General features: G+C 33.9%; 2 protein-coding genes across 3 annotated transcripts in view; both read right to left on the reverse strand.

Annotated features, from left to right (window-relative positions):
- The window catches only part of LOC144855798 (uncharacterized), a 39,950-nt gene that overhangs the window by 2,302 nt on the left and 17,575 nt on the right, over nucleotides 1-20,073 (reverse strand). Inside the window, exons 10-11 of the mRNA XM_078713737.1 lie at nucleotides 6,356-6,412; nucleotides 267-293 (exon numbers count right to left, since the gene is read on the reverse strand). Coding sequence (XP_078569863.1) covers nucleotides 267-293; nucleotides 6,356-6,412 — 84 coding nt within the window. The remainder of the gene's footprint in view (nucleotides 1-266; nucleotides 294-6,355; nucleotides 6,413-20,073) is intronic.
- LOC144855842 (calcyphosin-like protein) lies at nucleotides 9,300-19,421 on the reverse strand. Of its 2 annotated transcripts, none has more exons than XM_078713786.1 (5): nucleotides 19,322-19,421; nucleotides 17,738-17,824; nucleotides 12,084-12,261; nucleotides 11,182-11,391; nucleotides 9,300-10,853 (listed from the first exon to the last, which is right to left on the reverse strand). In XM_078713786.1, the coding sequence occupies exons 2-5, from the start codon at nucleotides 17,806-17,808 to the stop codon at nucleotides 10,752-10,754; spliced, it is 561 nt and encodes a 186-aa protein (XP_078569912.1). In that variant the 5' UTR covers nucleotides 17,809-17,824; nucleotides 19,322-19,421; the 3' UTR covers nucleotides 9,300-10,751. The 2 variants fall into 2 exon arrangements, with proteins under 2 accessions (XP_078569912.1, XP_078569913.1); XM_078713787.1 differs by having other exon boundaries at nucleotides 19,326-19,404.

The following is a 20,073-nucleotide window of genomic DNA, read 5'->3' on the forward strand; positions in this document are numbered from 1 at the left end:
TTGTGAAAATAAAGTTTTATCGTAGTATCATATAAAATATTAAAATTGCTGAAATAATAGTAAAAAAATAGAGATAGGTTACTGATACAACCAGAGCCACAACGAACATCGGACCATGGAGGTAACAATATTATTATTTTTACCAATCACAAACGATGGATTATTCGGACCGTTGCTTGTCATTGGTCAACTCGCTTACGTTGCGTTACGTCCCAGTGAGATCCACGCTTTACTAGGCATATTGATCGATTTTGACCCATACTCACCGCCAGTTGTGCTGCTCCTCGATAGGCCTAGAAAAGAAGTAAAAAGGATATAAGTAATCACATTAAAGACTACAACCTTCATAATGATGATTCAGGAACGTATTCAGCTGTAACCTTTGACAATAAAATACGAAGTAAAAAAATCAGCACGTATTTTTTTTATAGTTTGTTTATCTCCTCTCTTTTTTTGTGTTCACCTGGGCCGAGAGGACATACATTACTAATGAATAATTGAAAACAACATTTATACCAATAATAATAAACCAACGCAAAAATACGTGAATCAAATTGTAATGTAGACAATTAAAATAATAATTTGAATTAATACTAGATCAGCAAATTCTATCACTGCTATACAAATCAAAAATATCAATATCCAAAAAAAGAAGATTGGTTTTGAACAATTAATTGTTAGAATCATAAATATAATGATTCATATGATAGTACGTGCACACAATTATACTTTATATATAATGTATATTATATATGGTCGCATGATTTATGAAATATTGTGGTTAGCTACCAATGAAGTACCATTGGAAGGCGATATAGGCCATCGTAAGGCCTAGCTAATTTTAATTATCGTTTGAATGCTCAGACGGCTAACTTCGCCGCCGGCAGTTGTCATTCTCTTGCTCTCCTCACTGTCGATAGAGTTGATCAATAATTAATTGTCATTCAATGTTGATGTTAATATTGTATATTTGATAACCTAATCAGAAAAACTCAATTATACACACTACGGTGATGATATTACACAAAATTACACGTGTGGCTAGAAGAAGCGGCAGAAATGGACAACACCAATAAGACTGACAACATCCAGCCTTCAATTCATTTCTATTTTATATATATTTATTCTCCTATTATTTTACTCATTTTATTCAGCAACTTTATCGTTCTTTTCACGATTTACCAAAGTTCGGTTAAGAAACCTGTTAATATTTTTGCCGGATCTTTAGCAGTTGTTGATTTTCTAACCGGATTGTTTGGCGTTCCGTTCGCGGTCGTTGGTTTTATAAAACAAGATACAAACCCACCTTGTTACGAATTGTATTTTGCGCCAGAAATAACTTTGCTAGCCATGTCTTTTGTAAATATAGTGATCATGACAGGAGATCGGTTTTATGCCGTCCGGTTTCCGATTCGATATCGGGTGTGGATGACGGCAGGAAAAGCAGTTCGGATCAGTATTTTTGGTAATTTTATAGGTTTCATCATGGGTAGTATTTCATATAGTGTAACATTTGGAGCCGGAATAATAATGAACTTCAACTATTCGACATTGACATATAACTGCGAACAATTTGACAATCTCTATCCCATATATGGAGACATAGTTTTCTTTTATTTCAATACACTATCAATATCAGTTATAATAACAATAATGTTGTTTGTGAATGTGTATATTTTTCTAATAGCGAGAACACACATGAAGGAGAGAGCATTGCGTATTGGACAGAAGATTAACACGTTTGATATGAAAGCGTCGAGAATTACTACAACGATTATTATTATGTTTCTTATATGTATCATACCAGAAGGTGTTTACCTGTTGGTAGATTTTAACTCGTATAACAATCACTTTTGGTCGTTCTGGTTCGGCGCTATTTCAGAAATATTAATATTTTCAAATTCAATGATAAACCCGTTTATTTATAGTTTGGGAAACTCCACCTTCAGGAAAAAATTCAAAAAGTTATTTTGTACCCGGATCCTGACCCGGAATATCTGTAAATGTAGAGAGTAACACAATACTAATAAATACTAAACACTTTTCGCTCGAGTCATCATCGTGTATAAACTAATAAAGTGCGCACTCTATGAACCGGTACTTTACAATTAAGGGCCTAACAGTAACTTTAGCATTTTCTCTCGAGTCATCATCGTGTATAAACTAATAAAGTGCGCACTTTATATAATGAACCGGTACTTTACAATAGTATAGGGACTAACAGTAACTGTAGAATTTTCGCTCGAGTTATTATCGTATATAAACTAATAAAGTGCGCACTCTATAGGTAGGTAATCTTGAAAATGTTGATTTGATGAATAACCGGTCATCTCTCAGGTATAATATAAATTAAAAATTCAGATTTATCTCATACGGATACAGATAAATTACAGAATGGAATCCGCTAATGAGACTACAACTGGTAATGACAATATGTTTCTAATATACATCTATGCTCCAATTGTGTTGCTGATTTTGCTGGGAAACTCCATTGTTCTTTTTACGTTATACCAAAATTCGGCAATGGCTAAGAAACCTGTTAATATTTTTGCCGGATCTTTAGCTGTTGTAGATTTTCTAACCGGATTGATTGGCGTGCCACTGGCAACGATTGCATTCATAACAAGATATTGTACAGAATTGTATTTTTCCTCCGTGAAAATGTTGCTTTGTATGTCACTTGTGAATATAATGACCATGACAGCGGAAAGGTTTTATGCCGTCCGGTTCCCGCTCCGATATAAGGTGTGGATGACACCTGGAAGAGCAGTTCGGATCAGCATCATTTGTAATGCCATAGGCTTTATTGCGGGTAGTCTTTCGTACAGTGTAACACTTGTCGCGGGTGTTATCATCAACTTTAACTACACAGACACGAATAACAATTACTGCGACGGATTTGACCAACTTTATTCCATATATGGAGATTTTGTATTCCTTTACTTAAATACGACGGTTTTATTGCTTATTGTGCCAATCATTTCGATCACACATTTCTATATTTTCATAATTGCGAGAAGACACATGAAAGAGAGAGCATCGCGTCTCGGTCAGTCTGTCAACACTTTAAACATGAAGGCGTCTAAGATAACTGCTGCAGTTACTGCAGTGTTTATTGTATGTATTTCACCGAAAGCAGTATATCATGGATTATTAACATATAGCGACGAGTTTTGGTCAGTCTGGTTTGGTACATTTTCAGACGTACTATTGTTTTCGAATTCAATGATGAACCCGATCATTTACAGCTTAGGAAATTCTAACTTAAGAAAGGAATACAAAAAGTCGATTCGTACCATTATTACCTGTAGATGCAACGTTAAGACATAAGAAAATATATCGTATTAGTTTCACAAATTGTTGTTTTGTACATTGATTAAACTAGCACTCGAGTTTTATTCGAGTGACCAAGGATATAAGGCTACGTAGGTTAGGCATGTTTATTCCTCGAGTTTAATTCGAGCGGTTCAGCGTTTTAGGATGTACGTATATGGCTAAGTAATTTAGTTCTCGAGTTTAATTCGAGTGACCAACTTAGGGCTATTAGAGGATATATTGGTAATATAAAGCAGTTAGCCTATGTATCGTGTCTCTCTCAATGATTGAATGATGGTAATACTTATAGTGTCAACTATTATTGATAAAGTATAACAATTAAGGCTGTTATGTCATATTGTCAATCATTAAGGTATATTCTAATTAATAATGTAATTTTTAATAGTGACTTTAAGTGGTTAATGACATTTAATAATAATATGTCAACCGCTAACATAGTATCAGACAGTTTTGGTATATAAACACTGCTGTCAGTGTCATCAATCATGTGACGTCACCACGTGTAGAGAAAATGACTCGATTATGCAACATAAATCAAGTTCGCTCGAGTTATCATCGTGTATTAAAAACAGGAATAAAGTGCGCACTCTATAATTACGAAACCAGTACTTTTAAATGCATTGTACTCGTAATCTTGAAAATATTTGATTTGATGAACAACCTGTCATCTCTCAGGTATAATATAAATTAAAAATTCAGATTTATCTCAAACGAATACAGATAAATTACAGAATGGAATCCGCTAACGAGACTACAACTGGTAATAACAATATGTTTCTAATATACATTTATGCTCCAATTGTGTTGCTGATTTTGCTGGGAAACTTCATTGTTCTTTTTACGTTATACCGAAATTCGGCAATGGCTAAGAAACCTGTTAATATTTTTGCCGGATCTTTAGCTGTTGTAGATTTTGTAACCGGATTGATTGGCGTTCCACTGGCAACGATTGCATTCATAACAAGATATTGTACAGAATTGTATTTTGCCTCCGTGAAAATGTTGCTTTGTATGTCACTTGTGAATATAATGACCATGACAGTGGAAAGGTTTTATGCCGTCCGGTTCCCGCTCCGATATAAGGTGTGGATGACACCTGGAAGAGCAGTTCGGATCAGCATCATTTGTAATGTCATAGGCTTTATCGCGGGTAGTCTTTCGTACAGTGTAACACTTGTCGCGGGTGTTATCATCAACTTTAACTACACAGACTCGAATAACAATTACTGCGACGGATTTGACCAACTTTATTCCATATATGGAGATTTTGTATTCCTTTACTTAAATTCGACGGTTTTATTGCTTATTGTGCCAATCATTTCGATCACACATTTCTATATTTTCATAATTGCGAGAAGACACATGAAAGAGAGAGCATCGCGTCTCGGTCAGTCTGTCAACACTTTAAACATGAAGGCGTCTAAGATAACTGCTGCAGTTACTGCAGTGTTTATTGTATGTATTTCACCGAGAGCAGTATATTATGTATTGAAATATAGCGGTGCGTTATGGTCAGCCTGGTTTGGTACATTTTCAGACGTATTATTGTTTTCAAATTCAATGATGAACCCGATCATTTACAGCTTGGGAAATTCTAACTTAAGAAAGGAATACAAAAAGTCGATTCGTACCATTATTTACTGTAGATGCAACGTTAAGACATGAAAAACTTTTAAAATTGGAAATTTAGCTATCGAGTTTTAATCGAGTGGCAAAGTATGCGACGTAGGCTAGGTAATTTGGTTCTCGTGTTTCATTCGAGCGGCCAACGTATTAGAAAGATGTATGGTGTATCATTATGTAAGGTTGTATCGTCTCTCATTGACTGATTGATGGTAATCATAGTGTTATTAGTCTATTGTTGACAAAGTACAACAACTAATATCTTGTCATGCCACACTGTCAATCATTCAGGTACATTATACTGTAATCAATAATGTATTGTATGTAAACGTGACTTAAGGTGGGTTAGAAAATTTAATAATAATTATTAATAATTAATAATGTCAATCGCGTGATGTGAATACATACTGATATAAATTATGTACAAATTATCGTGCAACATAAATAAAGCCTGCATTGTTACGAATTTTGCACTAGACACGAATTTTGCACTAGACACGAATTTTGCACTAGACACGAATTTTGCACCAGAAATAACTTTGCTAGCCATGTCATTTGTAAATTTAGTGATTTTGACAGGAGATCGGTTCTGTCATTTTTTTGGAAAAGCCCTTTATAGGCTAAATCTATATCGATATCGGGTGACTGTACAAATGATATATTTTATATTTTTTCTATTATATATGAATAGTAAAACACTTACTAAAAATTAAGTTTATAACATTTTTCGTACTAGACTGAACGATTGGCAAAAATAATGTATTTCGCAAACGTGCGCCCTCTATCACATTCACGTTCCTTGTAACTTTAATTGGGCTTACGACTTGGTATATCGCGCCCTCTATTACATTCACATTTCTTGTAACTTTAATTGAGCGTACGTCTTGCTAAAATCGCGCCCTCTATCACATTCACATTTCGTGTAACTTTAATTGAGCGTACGTCTTGTTAAAATCGCGCCCTCTATCACATTCATAAGACAGTAAAAGAAGTTTGCATTTCTGCATTGTATGTTTGATTTTGATGATGCTTGTTTCCGGCCTATTACTATAAAGCACAACATTTATCATAATATTTGTGCCCTTATTTTAGTTTTCTAAAAGGAACTATGACAATGGCATATGAGGATGTTTCGGAACTGTATAAGAATAATTTGAAATATTTTTTCTGGGCGACCTCTACAGTTAAAGACGGTCTCCCAGGGCCCAGGTATGATGAGTGGATGTGTTGTACTAGTACACCGGGGTAAAACTCAATACTCATTTAGAAAGATGTACTATAGGTTGAGCATAATAATAATATAACTGATGGTTTACATTATTGTTGGTCATACACTCCAAGTATTGGTCTATATACGTTGTTGTCCTCATTGTAGAATTAAAGTTCCAAAACTCACCGAAAATGTTGTCCTTTTCTGGGTTTTTCTCAGTTGGTAGAGCGTATTCGGTACCGGCTGCAAGACGAAAGGTGAACACCAGATAATTATATGCAAATTATTTAACAACAAAGGCAAATCAGACTGTTGATTGAAAACGAGACAATAGAATTGGGCGCGCGTGTAAACATTGATAACAACAGTTTTGTACACGCGCGTACAAACTCCGATAATAGTTTTGTACGCGCATAACATTGTGTCTGGGGCGTATTAACTGACGCGCGTCTGATCACTATGCACGATAGACGATATAAAAATAACAATTGGGATTAATGAGAGAAGTGCAATGTTACTTACGTAATCAAGACAATTTATTTTGCGATGTGTGTTTATTACCGTATATCTAATGAAACCTTCATGGCAATTGTTGCAGGTTTCTATGTGATGAATTATTGGTGAATTGTTGAGGGTATGCAAGGTCTGGTTTTTCGGTTTTATTTATTATAGTAATGTACGATACACATGAATCCTAAAACTTGGTTTCCTAGATCAAGAAACGCAACGAGTTGACAAGCGACAGTTCGATTGAACAGCCCAGCACTCCCCTCGTGATTGGTCAAATCACTTGCGTTTTATTCATCTATTCCAAAAACCAAACGCATGCACAGACACTGACGTATTAAATCCGTCCGAATAAAATAAACGCTCGCAGTATACAAACGAGATTAAGGACTTTATGAAACTGATTGTTACAAATAAATACTGGTAATTAAACTACTTTATATTTGATGTTAAAACTGCACGTAGGCCAATCGGTACAATGTAAAAGGATGGTACCAACTGCACTAAAACAATAGATCTACCACCGCTGGAATTCTAAACATAACGGAAACCAGGCCACTTGAGTAAAGTATGTGTCACGATGCGATATTATTCATAATACTAATATTTTTTATTATATATAAACACTAGCATCTGTTCGAGTAATTTTCTCCAAACCTCCTTACGATAAGTGTAAGTAATCTATATGTTACAGGATTATCCTCTTAAACAATTTCTTATATAAAATGATACTTTTCATGGATAGTAACAGTAAAGCTACAGGTAAAAGCAGAGTAAAGTGAAAACTCTATTCTCGAAAAAGTTGTTATACAGTCTGAGAAAAATGAAAACGACAGGCTTCTTGCTGCTTGTCATTGGAGGTAAGTAATAGACATACTTCATTTAATTTCGCTATTTACTTTAAAGATGTATTTATTATATATATAATATACCATTTTAATGTCACATAATATGTATTCACTTTGACCAAAAATTGGATGTAAAAAAAAACTGTAATTTAAAGCCAAAAATGGTCAAATTGGCTGCCAGCCAATGGATTTTTGGTTGAATTTAACCATTTTTATTATGTTATTTTAGAATTGAAAACATTTTTGTTTTCGTTTTGTTTCTGTAGAAGTGATTAACTTTACTAAAACCTATTTAAAGTCTGATTTAATTAATCTTCATTGTTCATGTTTTTGTCATTATGTCACCCAAAAAGTTTCCACACCAAATGAGTTTCTTCTTTTCTTTTACAGTAAGTCTTCTGTGTTTATCTGGTGTGTGTAGCGGGGATGATAACGGTAGACGTAAGCGAGATGCATCGGCAGAATCTGGAGATTCATCGGCAACTTCTGCCCATCGACGTAAGCGAGATGCATCGGCAGAATCTGGAGATTCATCGGCAACTTCTGCCCATCGACGTAAGCGAGATGCATCGGCAGAATCTGGAGATTCATCGGTAACTTCTGCCCATCGACGTAAGCGAGACGCATCAACAGAATCTGGAGATTCATCGGCAACTTCTGCCCATCGACGTAAGCGAGATGCATCGGCAGAATCTGGAGATTCATCGGTAACTTCTGCCCATCGACGTAAGCGAGATGCATCAACCGAATATGGAGATTCATCGGCAACTTCTGCCCATCGACGTAAGCGAGATGCATCGGCAGAATCTGGAGATTCATCGGCAACTTCTGCCCATCGACGTAAGCGAGATGCATCGACAGAATCTGGAGATTCATCGGCAACTTCTGCCAATCGACGTAAGCGAGATGCATCGGCAGAATCTGGAGATTCATCGGCAACTTCTGCCCATCGACGTAAGCGAGATGCATCGGCAGAATCTGGAGATTCATCGGCAACTTCTGCCCATCGACGTAAGCGAGATGCATCGGCAGAATCTGGAGATTCATCGGCAACATCTGCCCATCGACGTAAGCGAGATGCATCGGCAGAATCTGGAGATTCATCGGCAACTTCTGCCAATCGACGTAAGCGAGATGCATCGGCAGAATCTGGAGATTCCTCGGCAACTTCTGCCCATCGACGTAAGCGAGATGCATCGGCAGAATCTAAGTAATACAGGCAGCATATGGAGAAAATACGATACTTCAAAGTTTCCGGAATGCCAATATTATTTAGGGCCTACTATAAGCAAAACAACACATTGACTTTTCATACGTATAGTTTACATAAATTATGTATGTGTACAACATATTAAATAGTTATCCTACATGAGAAAATGTGTTGTTTCTATTTTGTAATAGTTCATAAAGTCACCGAGGACGATGAAACTAAAACTTATGAGAACGACGATATTACGGCGAAGAAAACGTTTAAAAAAAAACGATAACGAAGATAAATGAAGACGAAGAAAATAATGAATTCGAAGATAAAAACGAGAGCGACTGCGACGATTACAAATATTTTAAAAATGAGAATTAATGACGACGATTATCATGACGGCAGCGAATCATACGAATTTATAAGCGCACCATAACTACCATATCGCTCTGTGGCGTTTCATAGTTAGGCTTCTGTAGAAAGTTTCTAAATAAAACCAGCTATTGGGGGCGCTATCCAAAAAGGTTCGGCGATTGCAACAGTGATTTTACCAAGTCTTCAACAAGACTCAATATAATGCTGTGTAAAATTCTCTTTATTATTACAATAGTATATTCTTCAATATCAAGTTATTTATGCTAATTGGTCCTAAAAATTCTCAATTATTCTTCTTAAAATGACAAGATGATTGGAAAGACTATATTAAAACAATACAGTACTAATATTATAATATTATTATAACATACATCACAATTTTTTTTTTTTTTTCAATTGGAAAATTTATAGAAGGAATGCGTAAATTTGGAAAAATTCACGCATGATTTTATTGTAGAAAAATTTATGGCAAGAACCGATTTCTGGGGAAAAAAACAATTGTTACTTGGGGGATTCAATCAAGCATTTTAACAATTCCTAATGCATTCATTACCATAGAAATATAAACGGCACAGTACTCAATTCAATAACATAAGATATATAATTATTATTACTGTTTTTATAAACGACACCCATAGTGACATAATGAAAAATACCCGATTGACACATGCAAGAAAATCGTCTGAGATAATTCTATGCATAAAGTTTAGGTTTGAAATTTGTGTGTGAGGGTTTTCAATGCCATTCTTTACGGCCCTTGTTGAGTTAGTTCAAAATTACGAAGAAAAATGGTTTACTGTCGCGTTCACAACAATTAAACGTTTTTGTATGTGTGAATCGGGTATATGGTTTCAGAAGCTCTAATGAATACAGTCAAAGTGTTCGGATTATTATTATTGTATGTAAATTAATTATAAATTATAGTATTACTGACACCATAATTATGTATTTTAATAAAGTTTCACACCAAGAAAAAGCCTACATAGATAAGTGTTGTTTCACATACAAAATCAATTAAAATATGTATTCTAAAACTAACTACTCTACCATACAATATAGATGGTGGGATTATTATACATCGTATTAATTATTATAATTATTTAAGTATTATGATGATTGCACCTAATAAATGCTGAAATATTCACAGACAATCAAACTAAAACCCTACTAATTTATTTGACTAAAGCCCTGTTCACAAAGCAAGTTTTTCGGAACTCTATCAACACTGAATTCTATCACCATTCTTGGAAGCTGCTGCCATGTGGACAATAGTGATACTGTGGATGATTCAAACCCAAAAGCAGGAATTGATAACAAGGATACTAACCACAGGTATTACATCATCTTTTTATTTTGAGTAAAGGTTTCTTTTTGTAAAATGGATCCTATGGCTAAAATAAAATACTTGAAAAATGTCCAATGTGAACAGGGCTTTAAGTTCGCTTAATAATAAAATCCACTAAAATTTATCTTGAGAATAGCACAATGTAGTTAAAGGAATGCCGTTATTTTTTAAATGCGAAATAATAAAAACATTGATAGCTGCCTTTTAAGCAAGAAAAGCAACCAGTTGCTAAGATAATGGAATCAAAACTTCCTCAGAAGCACAACAAACAATGGTCATTGGTCATCATTGATGGTCATTGGTGGTCATTTACAGCTTCCAGGCTTGCCTAATCATGTAATCAAAATAGACGTCCTCATCAATAGATGCACTTACACCAGAATAGTAATTCACAAACTCTTCTTTGGTTACCTGAAAGAAAAAGAATTTTAAAAATGTCAGCTTACAGAAATATTGACTACAAACCTTTCAGATATTGTGGAAACAGTCACTAAACTTTTTCAAATTTCTCATTTTTTATAAAATAAATCATTCGTTTTTTCTTCACATGAAAAATATACACTTTTGACAATTTTAATATTATTCTTTTTTGATTAACAACATCACAAGTTGTCACTATTGTACATAACCATTTATGCATTCAACTAATAAATCTACATAGTGCCCTCTATTTTGAAAACAAATTCATGTTAGCTAGGCTAGTTTGTACAGACACAAAACATAAAGTTTAATTTCATACTTTGCCATCTGGATCATCTGGGCTATCAAAGCTCTTTAGAAATTCAGCAAGGCACTGTTCTTTAGTCATGTCACCGCTCTTAAACTTGGGGTTTTCTTTTACGCTGTAGACACCCTTTAAATCTTCTATTGTGCACACTCCATCGCCAGTTCTGTCCAACTTTTTAAACGCTTTTTCAATAATAGTTACTCGGCTAGCAGACATTGGTGGCTAGATTTTTAAAAAAGAAGATACTTGTTTATTGATATTTGTTTTTATTGTTTTGTTTATATAATATATTTTTCAAGTCAATATTGATTGGCGAAAAGGGTACATTTAAATGAAAGAAATTTATCAGATATTGTACCGAATAGAACTTGTGTGTATGTCATATTTTGCATGTGTACCGTCACCCAGTCAGCCATGCGCTCAATTATGAACACAACCATACACCCAACTATGAATGCAAACATACACCCAACTATGAATGCAACCATACACTCAACTACGAATGCAACTATGTGCTCAACTACAATACAACGCAACCATGTGCTCAACTACGAACGTAACCATACACTCAACTATGAAAGCAACGATACACTCAACTACGAATGCAACTATGTGCTCAACTACAATACAACGCAACCATGTGCTCCTCAACTACGAACGCAACCATATGCTCAACTACGGATGCAACCATGTGCTCAACTACGGATGCAACCATGTGCTCAACAACGAATGCAACAATGTGCTCAACTACGAACACAATCATATGCTCAATTATGAACACAACCATGCGCTCAACTACAAACACATCCATGCACCTCAACCATGCACTCAGTTATGAACGGAAACATGCCATGTGCTCATATTAACCATGAACACAGTCCTGCGTTTAATCATAACACATAGGAATTACTTACCCTAAGAGCAATTATAAACTCATCAAAGCTCAATGATCCACTTCCGTCTTTGTCAAAAGCATTGAACATTTCTTTTCCTTGTTCTCCGGTGACTACTACCTTGTAGTCATTGAGACCCTCCATAAATTCTTCAAAATTTAAAGATCTATTACCATCATCATCCATAATTCGGAAAGTTCTACAAAGAGAAGAAAAGTATGATCAATAATTTTAAATGAATAACATTAAAAAGTTTCTGGGCAGGCCTTCAATATATGTATTTTTAAAGAGCTAAGGTGGTTGTACCTGGGGTACGAGAGGGGTGGGGTTAAAAAACAAAAGGCTCCAGAAGAAAAGGGAGGAGGGGGGGGGGAACGAAGCTATGAATAATCTTTTAGGTGAAACAGATATTAGTAGTTCATAATTTCATTTTAGCATTCAAAAGCACACCCCTCTGGCATTGCTGCACCGTAGGTAACAATTGAGGCAGCAGTAGGGCTGTACAGTACAAACTAAACTCATAAATCTAATTGAATTGAGAAAATGTATTTCAGGAAGAGAATTAAAGATCTGTGTTCATAATTCACTTTGTCATCAATAATCTATGACCATCGGTGACAAGCTAAATTGAAACGCTACTATTTTTAATCTACCGTTGCGCAGTATTGTATGTCTTCGATATCTATGACAGATGATTGTGATCAATACTATTATTTCATTCATGACTTTTAAAACTACTAAATTAAATTTGTACATTACTGTATCTGCAATATTGATTTTTTGTGAGCTTTATAAAATTATCAAACGTAAGTATTATTGATATGACTTTCCTTTGTGTAATATAGCGATAATACTGATAAATTTGAAAGATTTGTAATACTGTAGTCTAATACAAAAAGTTCAAAGTTCATCCTTATTGCTGTTAATTTGATTAAGTATTAAAACAAATAAAATTGGATTAATTATTAATACAAATTAAATCTGATTAATAATTAAAACATTTACGATGCAGTAAACCAACTATTACATGTAACACATTCACATAAAAGCATTTTCTGAATGTACTGTATATGATAATTCAATAAAATTAACTGATATACTGTATATATTTGTTATAGTTTTCTTTAAATAGTTAGATGGCAAACATTTAGGACCACAAAATAAAAGCTTTTAAAAGATAATCGATTACTTAGATTGTAAATATTTACGACCATAAAAATAAGATAACATTTAGGGCCACAAATATAAAAAGCCTTTAAAATAATATGGCGTTTGGTATACTTTCAAAGCTTATTAATTAATGGATTCTGAGCTTTTTAAAAACCTGACCAATCACGTTGTAGAGATTCTGAAAAAAACAAACCCTAAAAGGTTTTATCGTAATTGAGTTACGATCACCACGGTCTACTGCTTAGCGATTTTGAAAATTATGCTCAATGGAATGTGCGAAAATATCATAAATTAAAATGTCATTTTCAGGAAAGAGTTTTAACACCTACAGTAATAGACATGTTAAGTAACTCACGTTTACTGTGTTTTAACATGCATGTCTAACATGTTAAACAATGTCATTTGTCTTGAATGTTGTTATTATAGATAAAGTAGTTATCAGGTACTGTAGATACAGTAGGTAAATGCAAGATGTTAAAATTGCTTAGTTTACTGCACAAAAAGTTTATTTCAAGGCATTCCAACCAGCTTAATACTAACGCACGGTCTAAAGTATAGCACTTAAAGGGTTGCACCCCCACCACACCCTAAAGTTTGTGACATAGTTACAGTACATCTTTGCTGTAGGCCTACAGAAGAATACAACTGTAATATGTCACTCAGTATCTTTACACGATTGTTACGGAATCAAATTAATTGTAACGTCAAAACATCTCCCTAACGTTAACAATTGGCTAGTTAGTTAATTCATACAGTACTCAAAATGTAACGCCCTTGAACCAAGATCTGCCAATTAATATTAGTGTAGTTTATGTCAAAAGTATAATTTTTTTTGTGAATTTCTCTCATAAAAGAATTCAACAATAGGCGGCCAAGGACATTAAGAAGAACTGGTAGTTATTTTTAAATGAATCAATGATAATCAAGTATACTGTATCGTCATTGTGTTTTTACAATTTGCATTCAAATGAAAAGCGAATATTAAAAATATAGCTGAAATGGTGCTTTAAAAAGAGATACTTCTAACTTCACTACTGTATGTAAACGTCAGACTCCCTGTCTTAACATCACAGTCTTCCCCTTAACCACAGGCTCCTCCCCTTAACATCAGAGTTCTCTTAACATCCCCCTCCCATCAACCTCAGACTCTCCACCTCAACTTCATCCTCTCCTACTGTAACTTCATCCTCCTCCCATCAACCCTCAACCCAATGGTACCACACCATTATTTTTATTGAGGAATTTCTAAATGATATTATTATTATGGATTCCATATTGAACAATCAAAATCTGAATGTGTCTGAAACAGCTGTGGTCCTTGCAAATACAATACACATGATTCTTACTGATCAAAGCACAACATTGTAATATTAAATGATAATAAGTAATGCATGCAATCAGTAATGCATGAATGGTTTTTGGGAACAGTTGGCGCAGCTATTGTAGAAAACAGTACTGTTATCTGTTGGGATCTCAATTTTGTCTTTCTTGGGTTGGCAACTTATTTATGTTTCTGTATCAGCCCAATGGGCTATTGTTCACTAGTTTATTGGGCACAATAAAGATACTGTACTGTTGGTTTCACTGTGGAGGCTAAACAGTAAGTCTGTACTTACTTACAGTACGCTAAATGATTTAATTGTACTGTGAGGGATCTTTAAAACTTTATTCTAGGGCCTTCCTCCAACCTGCATACTGCAGTTTCAACATAGCACTCACCCACTATACCTGAAGTGTTTTTTTATTTTTCCTTACCCACATTTAACTGTTTGACATCCGCCCTTTAGACTTCTCTAGCTAAACTATCCAAGTTACATTAGCTAAGATCAAACATTTTTTTCCCCAATTTGTATTTGAATGTAATTCAAATTGTTGAGTAAACTTTTATTTATTAATATATGTACCGTTTATTTTGTACCATTTATTCTATTGATATGAAGTCAGAAATAAGAGAAATAAATGAATGAATGAATGACTGAATAATGAAAAAAAACAATTATCTATTAATTATCAAACTAACAAATTCAAACAATTATTTTCCTATTCAATAAATTTATGAATCAATTGTCTATCAAACAAAAGATCAAGGATTCTCAATTCAAATTTATGTATGAAATTTCACAAATATTTCATACCAACAGACTGTTCACAAATTTCAGCAGTGAACCATCATACGAATATTGAAAACGGATATCAGACAAGGAATCCAATATCTAGAGTTCACGATACGCCGGTATATAATTACGCAGTCTGTTATCCACGAGCTTGTTCCGCATGAATGGTCAGCGATTCCAGTGGGAAACATGTGCGAGATAATTGTGTAAAGTGCACAGTATGCGATTATGTAATGAGTTCTCAGTGGAAACTAGGATTTATGCGAAATATAATGAGGTGACCTAGGCAAGCTGTTTTGAGCGCAATTTGCATATCGTGGAGCAATTACAAGCAAATGAGTTTTGTTGGAGGAGTTTCATTAAAGGCTTTAGAGCTAAGTAATGAGCAAACCTAATTTATACAAATTAGGAGACAATTTGCAAATAATAATTCCACAACTAATTATGTTAATTTATGTAAAGTAGTACCTGGTAATAAATTTAGATATGAATAACATTAACAAGCATACAATACAAAACAATAATATTATTATAACAATTATTTTATCCAAATTTATGAGTAAAATAAAAATGTATTTTGATGATCAACTACATGGATTGGATCAATGATTTTTAAACGGGTAACGTTTAATATTATTTAATAGATTGTCAAAAAAAAGATATAAAAAATGAAAAATGTCTTTCTGGTTATCAAAAGGGAAGAGCACACGTTCCTATTATAGTGCTACCTCTTGAAATACACAATAATTTGAATAACGTAGTTGATGAAAAATGAATGCTCCATATTTCTAATTATTATGAAAAAAGTTGAGAATATCTTAAAATTTTGTTTCTATTCTTGGCAGTAAAAAGATTAATAAGAAATAAAGGGATAGATAGTGTATAGTAGGCAGCAAGTACAGTAGATAGTGCTATTAATCTCAACAACAACAAACTGACAGAAGGTGTGAACACACCACAAGGAGTGTCTTAGACTTTGTTCACACAGCGTGATTAGAAACCAGGAACCCAACAATAGGCCTTCCTTCTAAACAATAGCTAAAGTGTGAGTGAATAAGAAGTTTGGATTTATTGTAACAAACACATTGTCTACCTTATGGCGTAAATCGACAAAAAAAGTCACTGTTAAGAATGGGACAAGGTGACAACACCGGCATTGTCCTTATAACAATAGTATTAGTCCAAATAAGAATGACTTATTTTAACAAGACTAATATTGGTACTTGTATAACTTTGTATTTAGTATTACAGTATTGCACAGTAGCACCAAGATTTTATAATAATTTTTAGATTTTTGTTCTTCTTTATTAAATATCTATTTAATAATATTACCTTTTATTAATTTATTTTTGCAGCTGACGACAGAAAATTATGGTTTTAACTTTTTTTTTACAATTTTTGTGTTGTGTACATGCAGAATTTAAACAGTCATAATATTAATATTATGTTTGAATAAAGTTTGAATAAATATACATATATTACTCTATCTATTATTTATTGACTAATTGAATATACAGGTATGCATAATATTTTTCTGAAATTTGACAAGTTGCTCAAAAAATGTTGTTTGCAGAACAAATAACACAAACTGCTATGCAATAATAACATTATTTTGCTTTGACGAGTTAGGCTTTGTTTTTTGTGTAAATAAAGAATATTTATGTGTCAGTCTCGACAAATCATGAGCAGGTATACTACTACTACTACTACTACTGTACGAGCATACAAATAGCTTTTTAACCAGATCCCCATACGGAGCCCAAGATTTTACTGCCAGTGTACAGTATTCAATTTCAATAGAACAAAAATCATAATTTGCTAAAATACTATAAATAAATGTGTGCATTTCAGAGTGTTGTAAAAATGCAAATTTCAATGAATTGATGGCAGAAATTTGAATAATACTGTGTAATAAGAACATGCATAATTGTCCATGTTTTCATCATGTAATCAGGTTAGCCATTAGCCAGTGTTGTGTTAAAAACTCAAGTTTGTACAATAAAGCTATATTCGTCCCACTTCTGTCCGTATGGGTGACTCACCATGGGATGTTAATTAACTCATTTTACAATATTTTATTACATTGTCATCACCCCCTGTGTTTGTGCTCCACTTTCTGTACAGGCCATAGACTGACTCAACACAGATTCTCGATACTGTATCTAGTATCATATGACAATTCTGTAATACAGCATCACATGTGTTTCACATGTATCGCCTACAATCTATAACATTAACCTAACAGGCATCACATGTGATAAGATGCAGTACAGTATTAAGAATGTTCCTATGATACAGTACTGGGCAAGAATTTTAGTATATGTGAAGATACAGCACTGAGGATAAAAACATTTTTTAAAGTTTAAAAATTAGTAAATGTTTAATATTTACCTTCCTAGTCCCTTGATTCCACTTGCTCCACGTTTTAGGCATTGTGCTCTGAGGTTTTCAACTGCAGACATGTCTACAATTCTTTATCTAAAGAAGCAAGCAAGACATTAAAGTTAAAAAGCAATTAACACTCTGATTCGAATACACAGTATATTAATACTATAATATTTGTACAGCCTGATCTAACCTATTTTTGAGGCCTAGAATTCCTCTACTTACAGTATGGTAACTAGAGAAATACATAGGCCTACTTATGCTACAGTAGTTAGATAGCTTGTCCTGGATGGAAGAATGATATTTGGATGGTCCTAGATGAAAGACCTAGGATTTAGATAGTTCTGGATAAAAGGCTTCTGTAAAGCTCTTTCTACACTATCAGTATCAAACGTTATGTGACAAAAAAAAGTGATGTGCCCATATGGACATGATGTCATATCACTACCATATTTGGGTATCTCACTACCATATTTAGGCACATCACACTTTCTTGATAACTAGTTTAATAGTGTAGAAAGAGTTTAAGAAAGATCGACTATGGACATGACCTTCCTATTGTTATGATACAATTTAATATTTAATAAGTGATTTCACATGATTTGTCCATTTACAATAAACTCTACTGTTAAAATTCAGTGCCTGGAAAAATGTATTAATATGCATAAAGTGTGGAATTTGCTGACAACAATACACTGACAAAACAGATTGAGATGGTGAGGACATCTATATTGAATCAATACTGTAGTCACTTAATAATATAGAGATGAACTTGATGATATTAATACTGTGTAGATAGCTGAAGGATGGTTTAACACAGCCATCATCTCACTACAGTCAATTCCCAAGGTGTTAAATAACTACACAGACCGAGATGGATGTTTATGAATAATATACTATACCTAATCAATATACATAATTAATTGCATCTATTGCAGGAATTCATCAATTTGGGGGGTCCGTTGGAATAGTGTATTCAAGGTTTTTTACAGTACTCATCAAAAATCACTAAAATGTTATTATGCTAGGAATTGTTTTGTTTTTATATCTAATCAACATAGAGTATTATAGCCTGGACACAATCAAACGATTCAGACGTTATGACAATGACGATACCATCTGTTTGTTCCAATACAATGAAGTAGATCACGACAGTCTCTTTTGCAGCCGGATTTTCCAGTATATTGTTTAGCCTAAAAGTCTAGCTTATTCATACCAATTGAAACAGAACTTCACAGCAAATCAACTATTGAATATGATTATTCATACATTCACAAACCGGAAAATAAATACTGTGCAATATATGCAGAAATATCCAGTTTACAAACTTCCTTCCGAATATTATTTCCAGGGTCTCACAATGTAGATTTCACCGCTGGCGTGCCAGCAAAACAACCGGCGAAAAGGGCGTGTGCACGGTGTTTCCGTCCCACTGATGCTAAGTGAAAAGGATGGTACTTCTGGGAGACAGAGGAAAATATAGACGTCGAAAACATACAACAAACAGTACTTAATTAGGCATTTAGAGCAAACCTTGGTCTATAAATGTTTGTCTAGTTTACGGTTAAAGCGTATATAATAAAAGAATACTCACCAATCAGACTTGTTTTTGAAAATCAACGACCTGGTTTTAATCAAAACTTTTCGTTGTGAAGGAATAGTTGATGGTAGACGATCGCGTGTGTGTGTGTGTGGTGGCGATGATGGGGAGCGCCTAGAGGCCGCGGATTGGCTGGCGTTGACCTTGAGTGAAATCAAGCGTATAATTCGATGACGTCACGGGGTTCGTCCCGACAACACGTTTTTCAACAAAAACACTAATTAAAAAAGTTATGAGTGAAAAAATACACGATGGCTACAATTACTGTATTACAATAAAACTGAAACTTTAAATATTTGAATTTCGAAGAAGAATGAAGAGAACATAAGATACAGGTAGGCCAAGATGTAAAGCTTCCATTTAATTGGTGTATGGTTAAAATATAAAATAATAATAATAATTTAATTAAGTTAAGTTCTAAAAAAATAAAATATTTCTTTAAAAAAAATAAAATAAAAAGAATACATTCGATAGAGGGCTTCTTGTATACATTGTTGATTAGACGTTGATAAGTTCCATAAGAAAATCATCAATAGTTCTGAACGGATTTGTCACAAGTTGGCAGGTTGTGGTTGTGGTGTTTTGGATGTTTGGGAAAAACCTTTCTCCCTGCATCACTACACTAGCGGTGCTCTTTTTGGTTCATCTCACTCTAAAATCGTTTGGACAACTTTATTAAGATGATAAATAAGACAACACAACACACAAAAAAGTATGTGTGACGTCAGTAGAATCATTCAAC

Source organism: Antedon bifida, chromosome 11, assembly GCF_963402885.1.
Source record: "Antedon bifida chromosome 11, ecAntBifi1.1, whole genome shotgun sequence".
NCBI lineage: Eukaryota > Metazoa > Echinodermata > Crinoidea > Comatulida > Antedonidae > Antedon > Antedon bifida.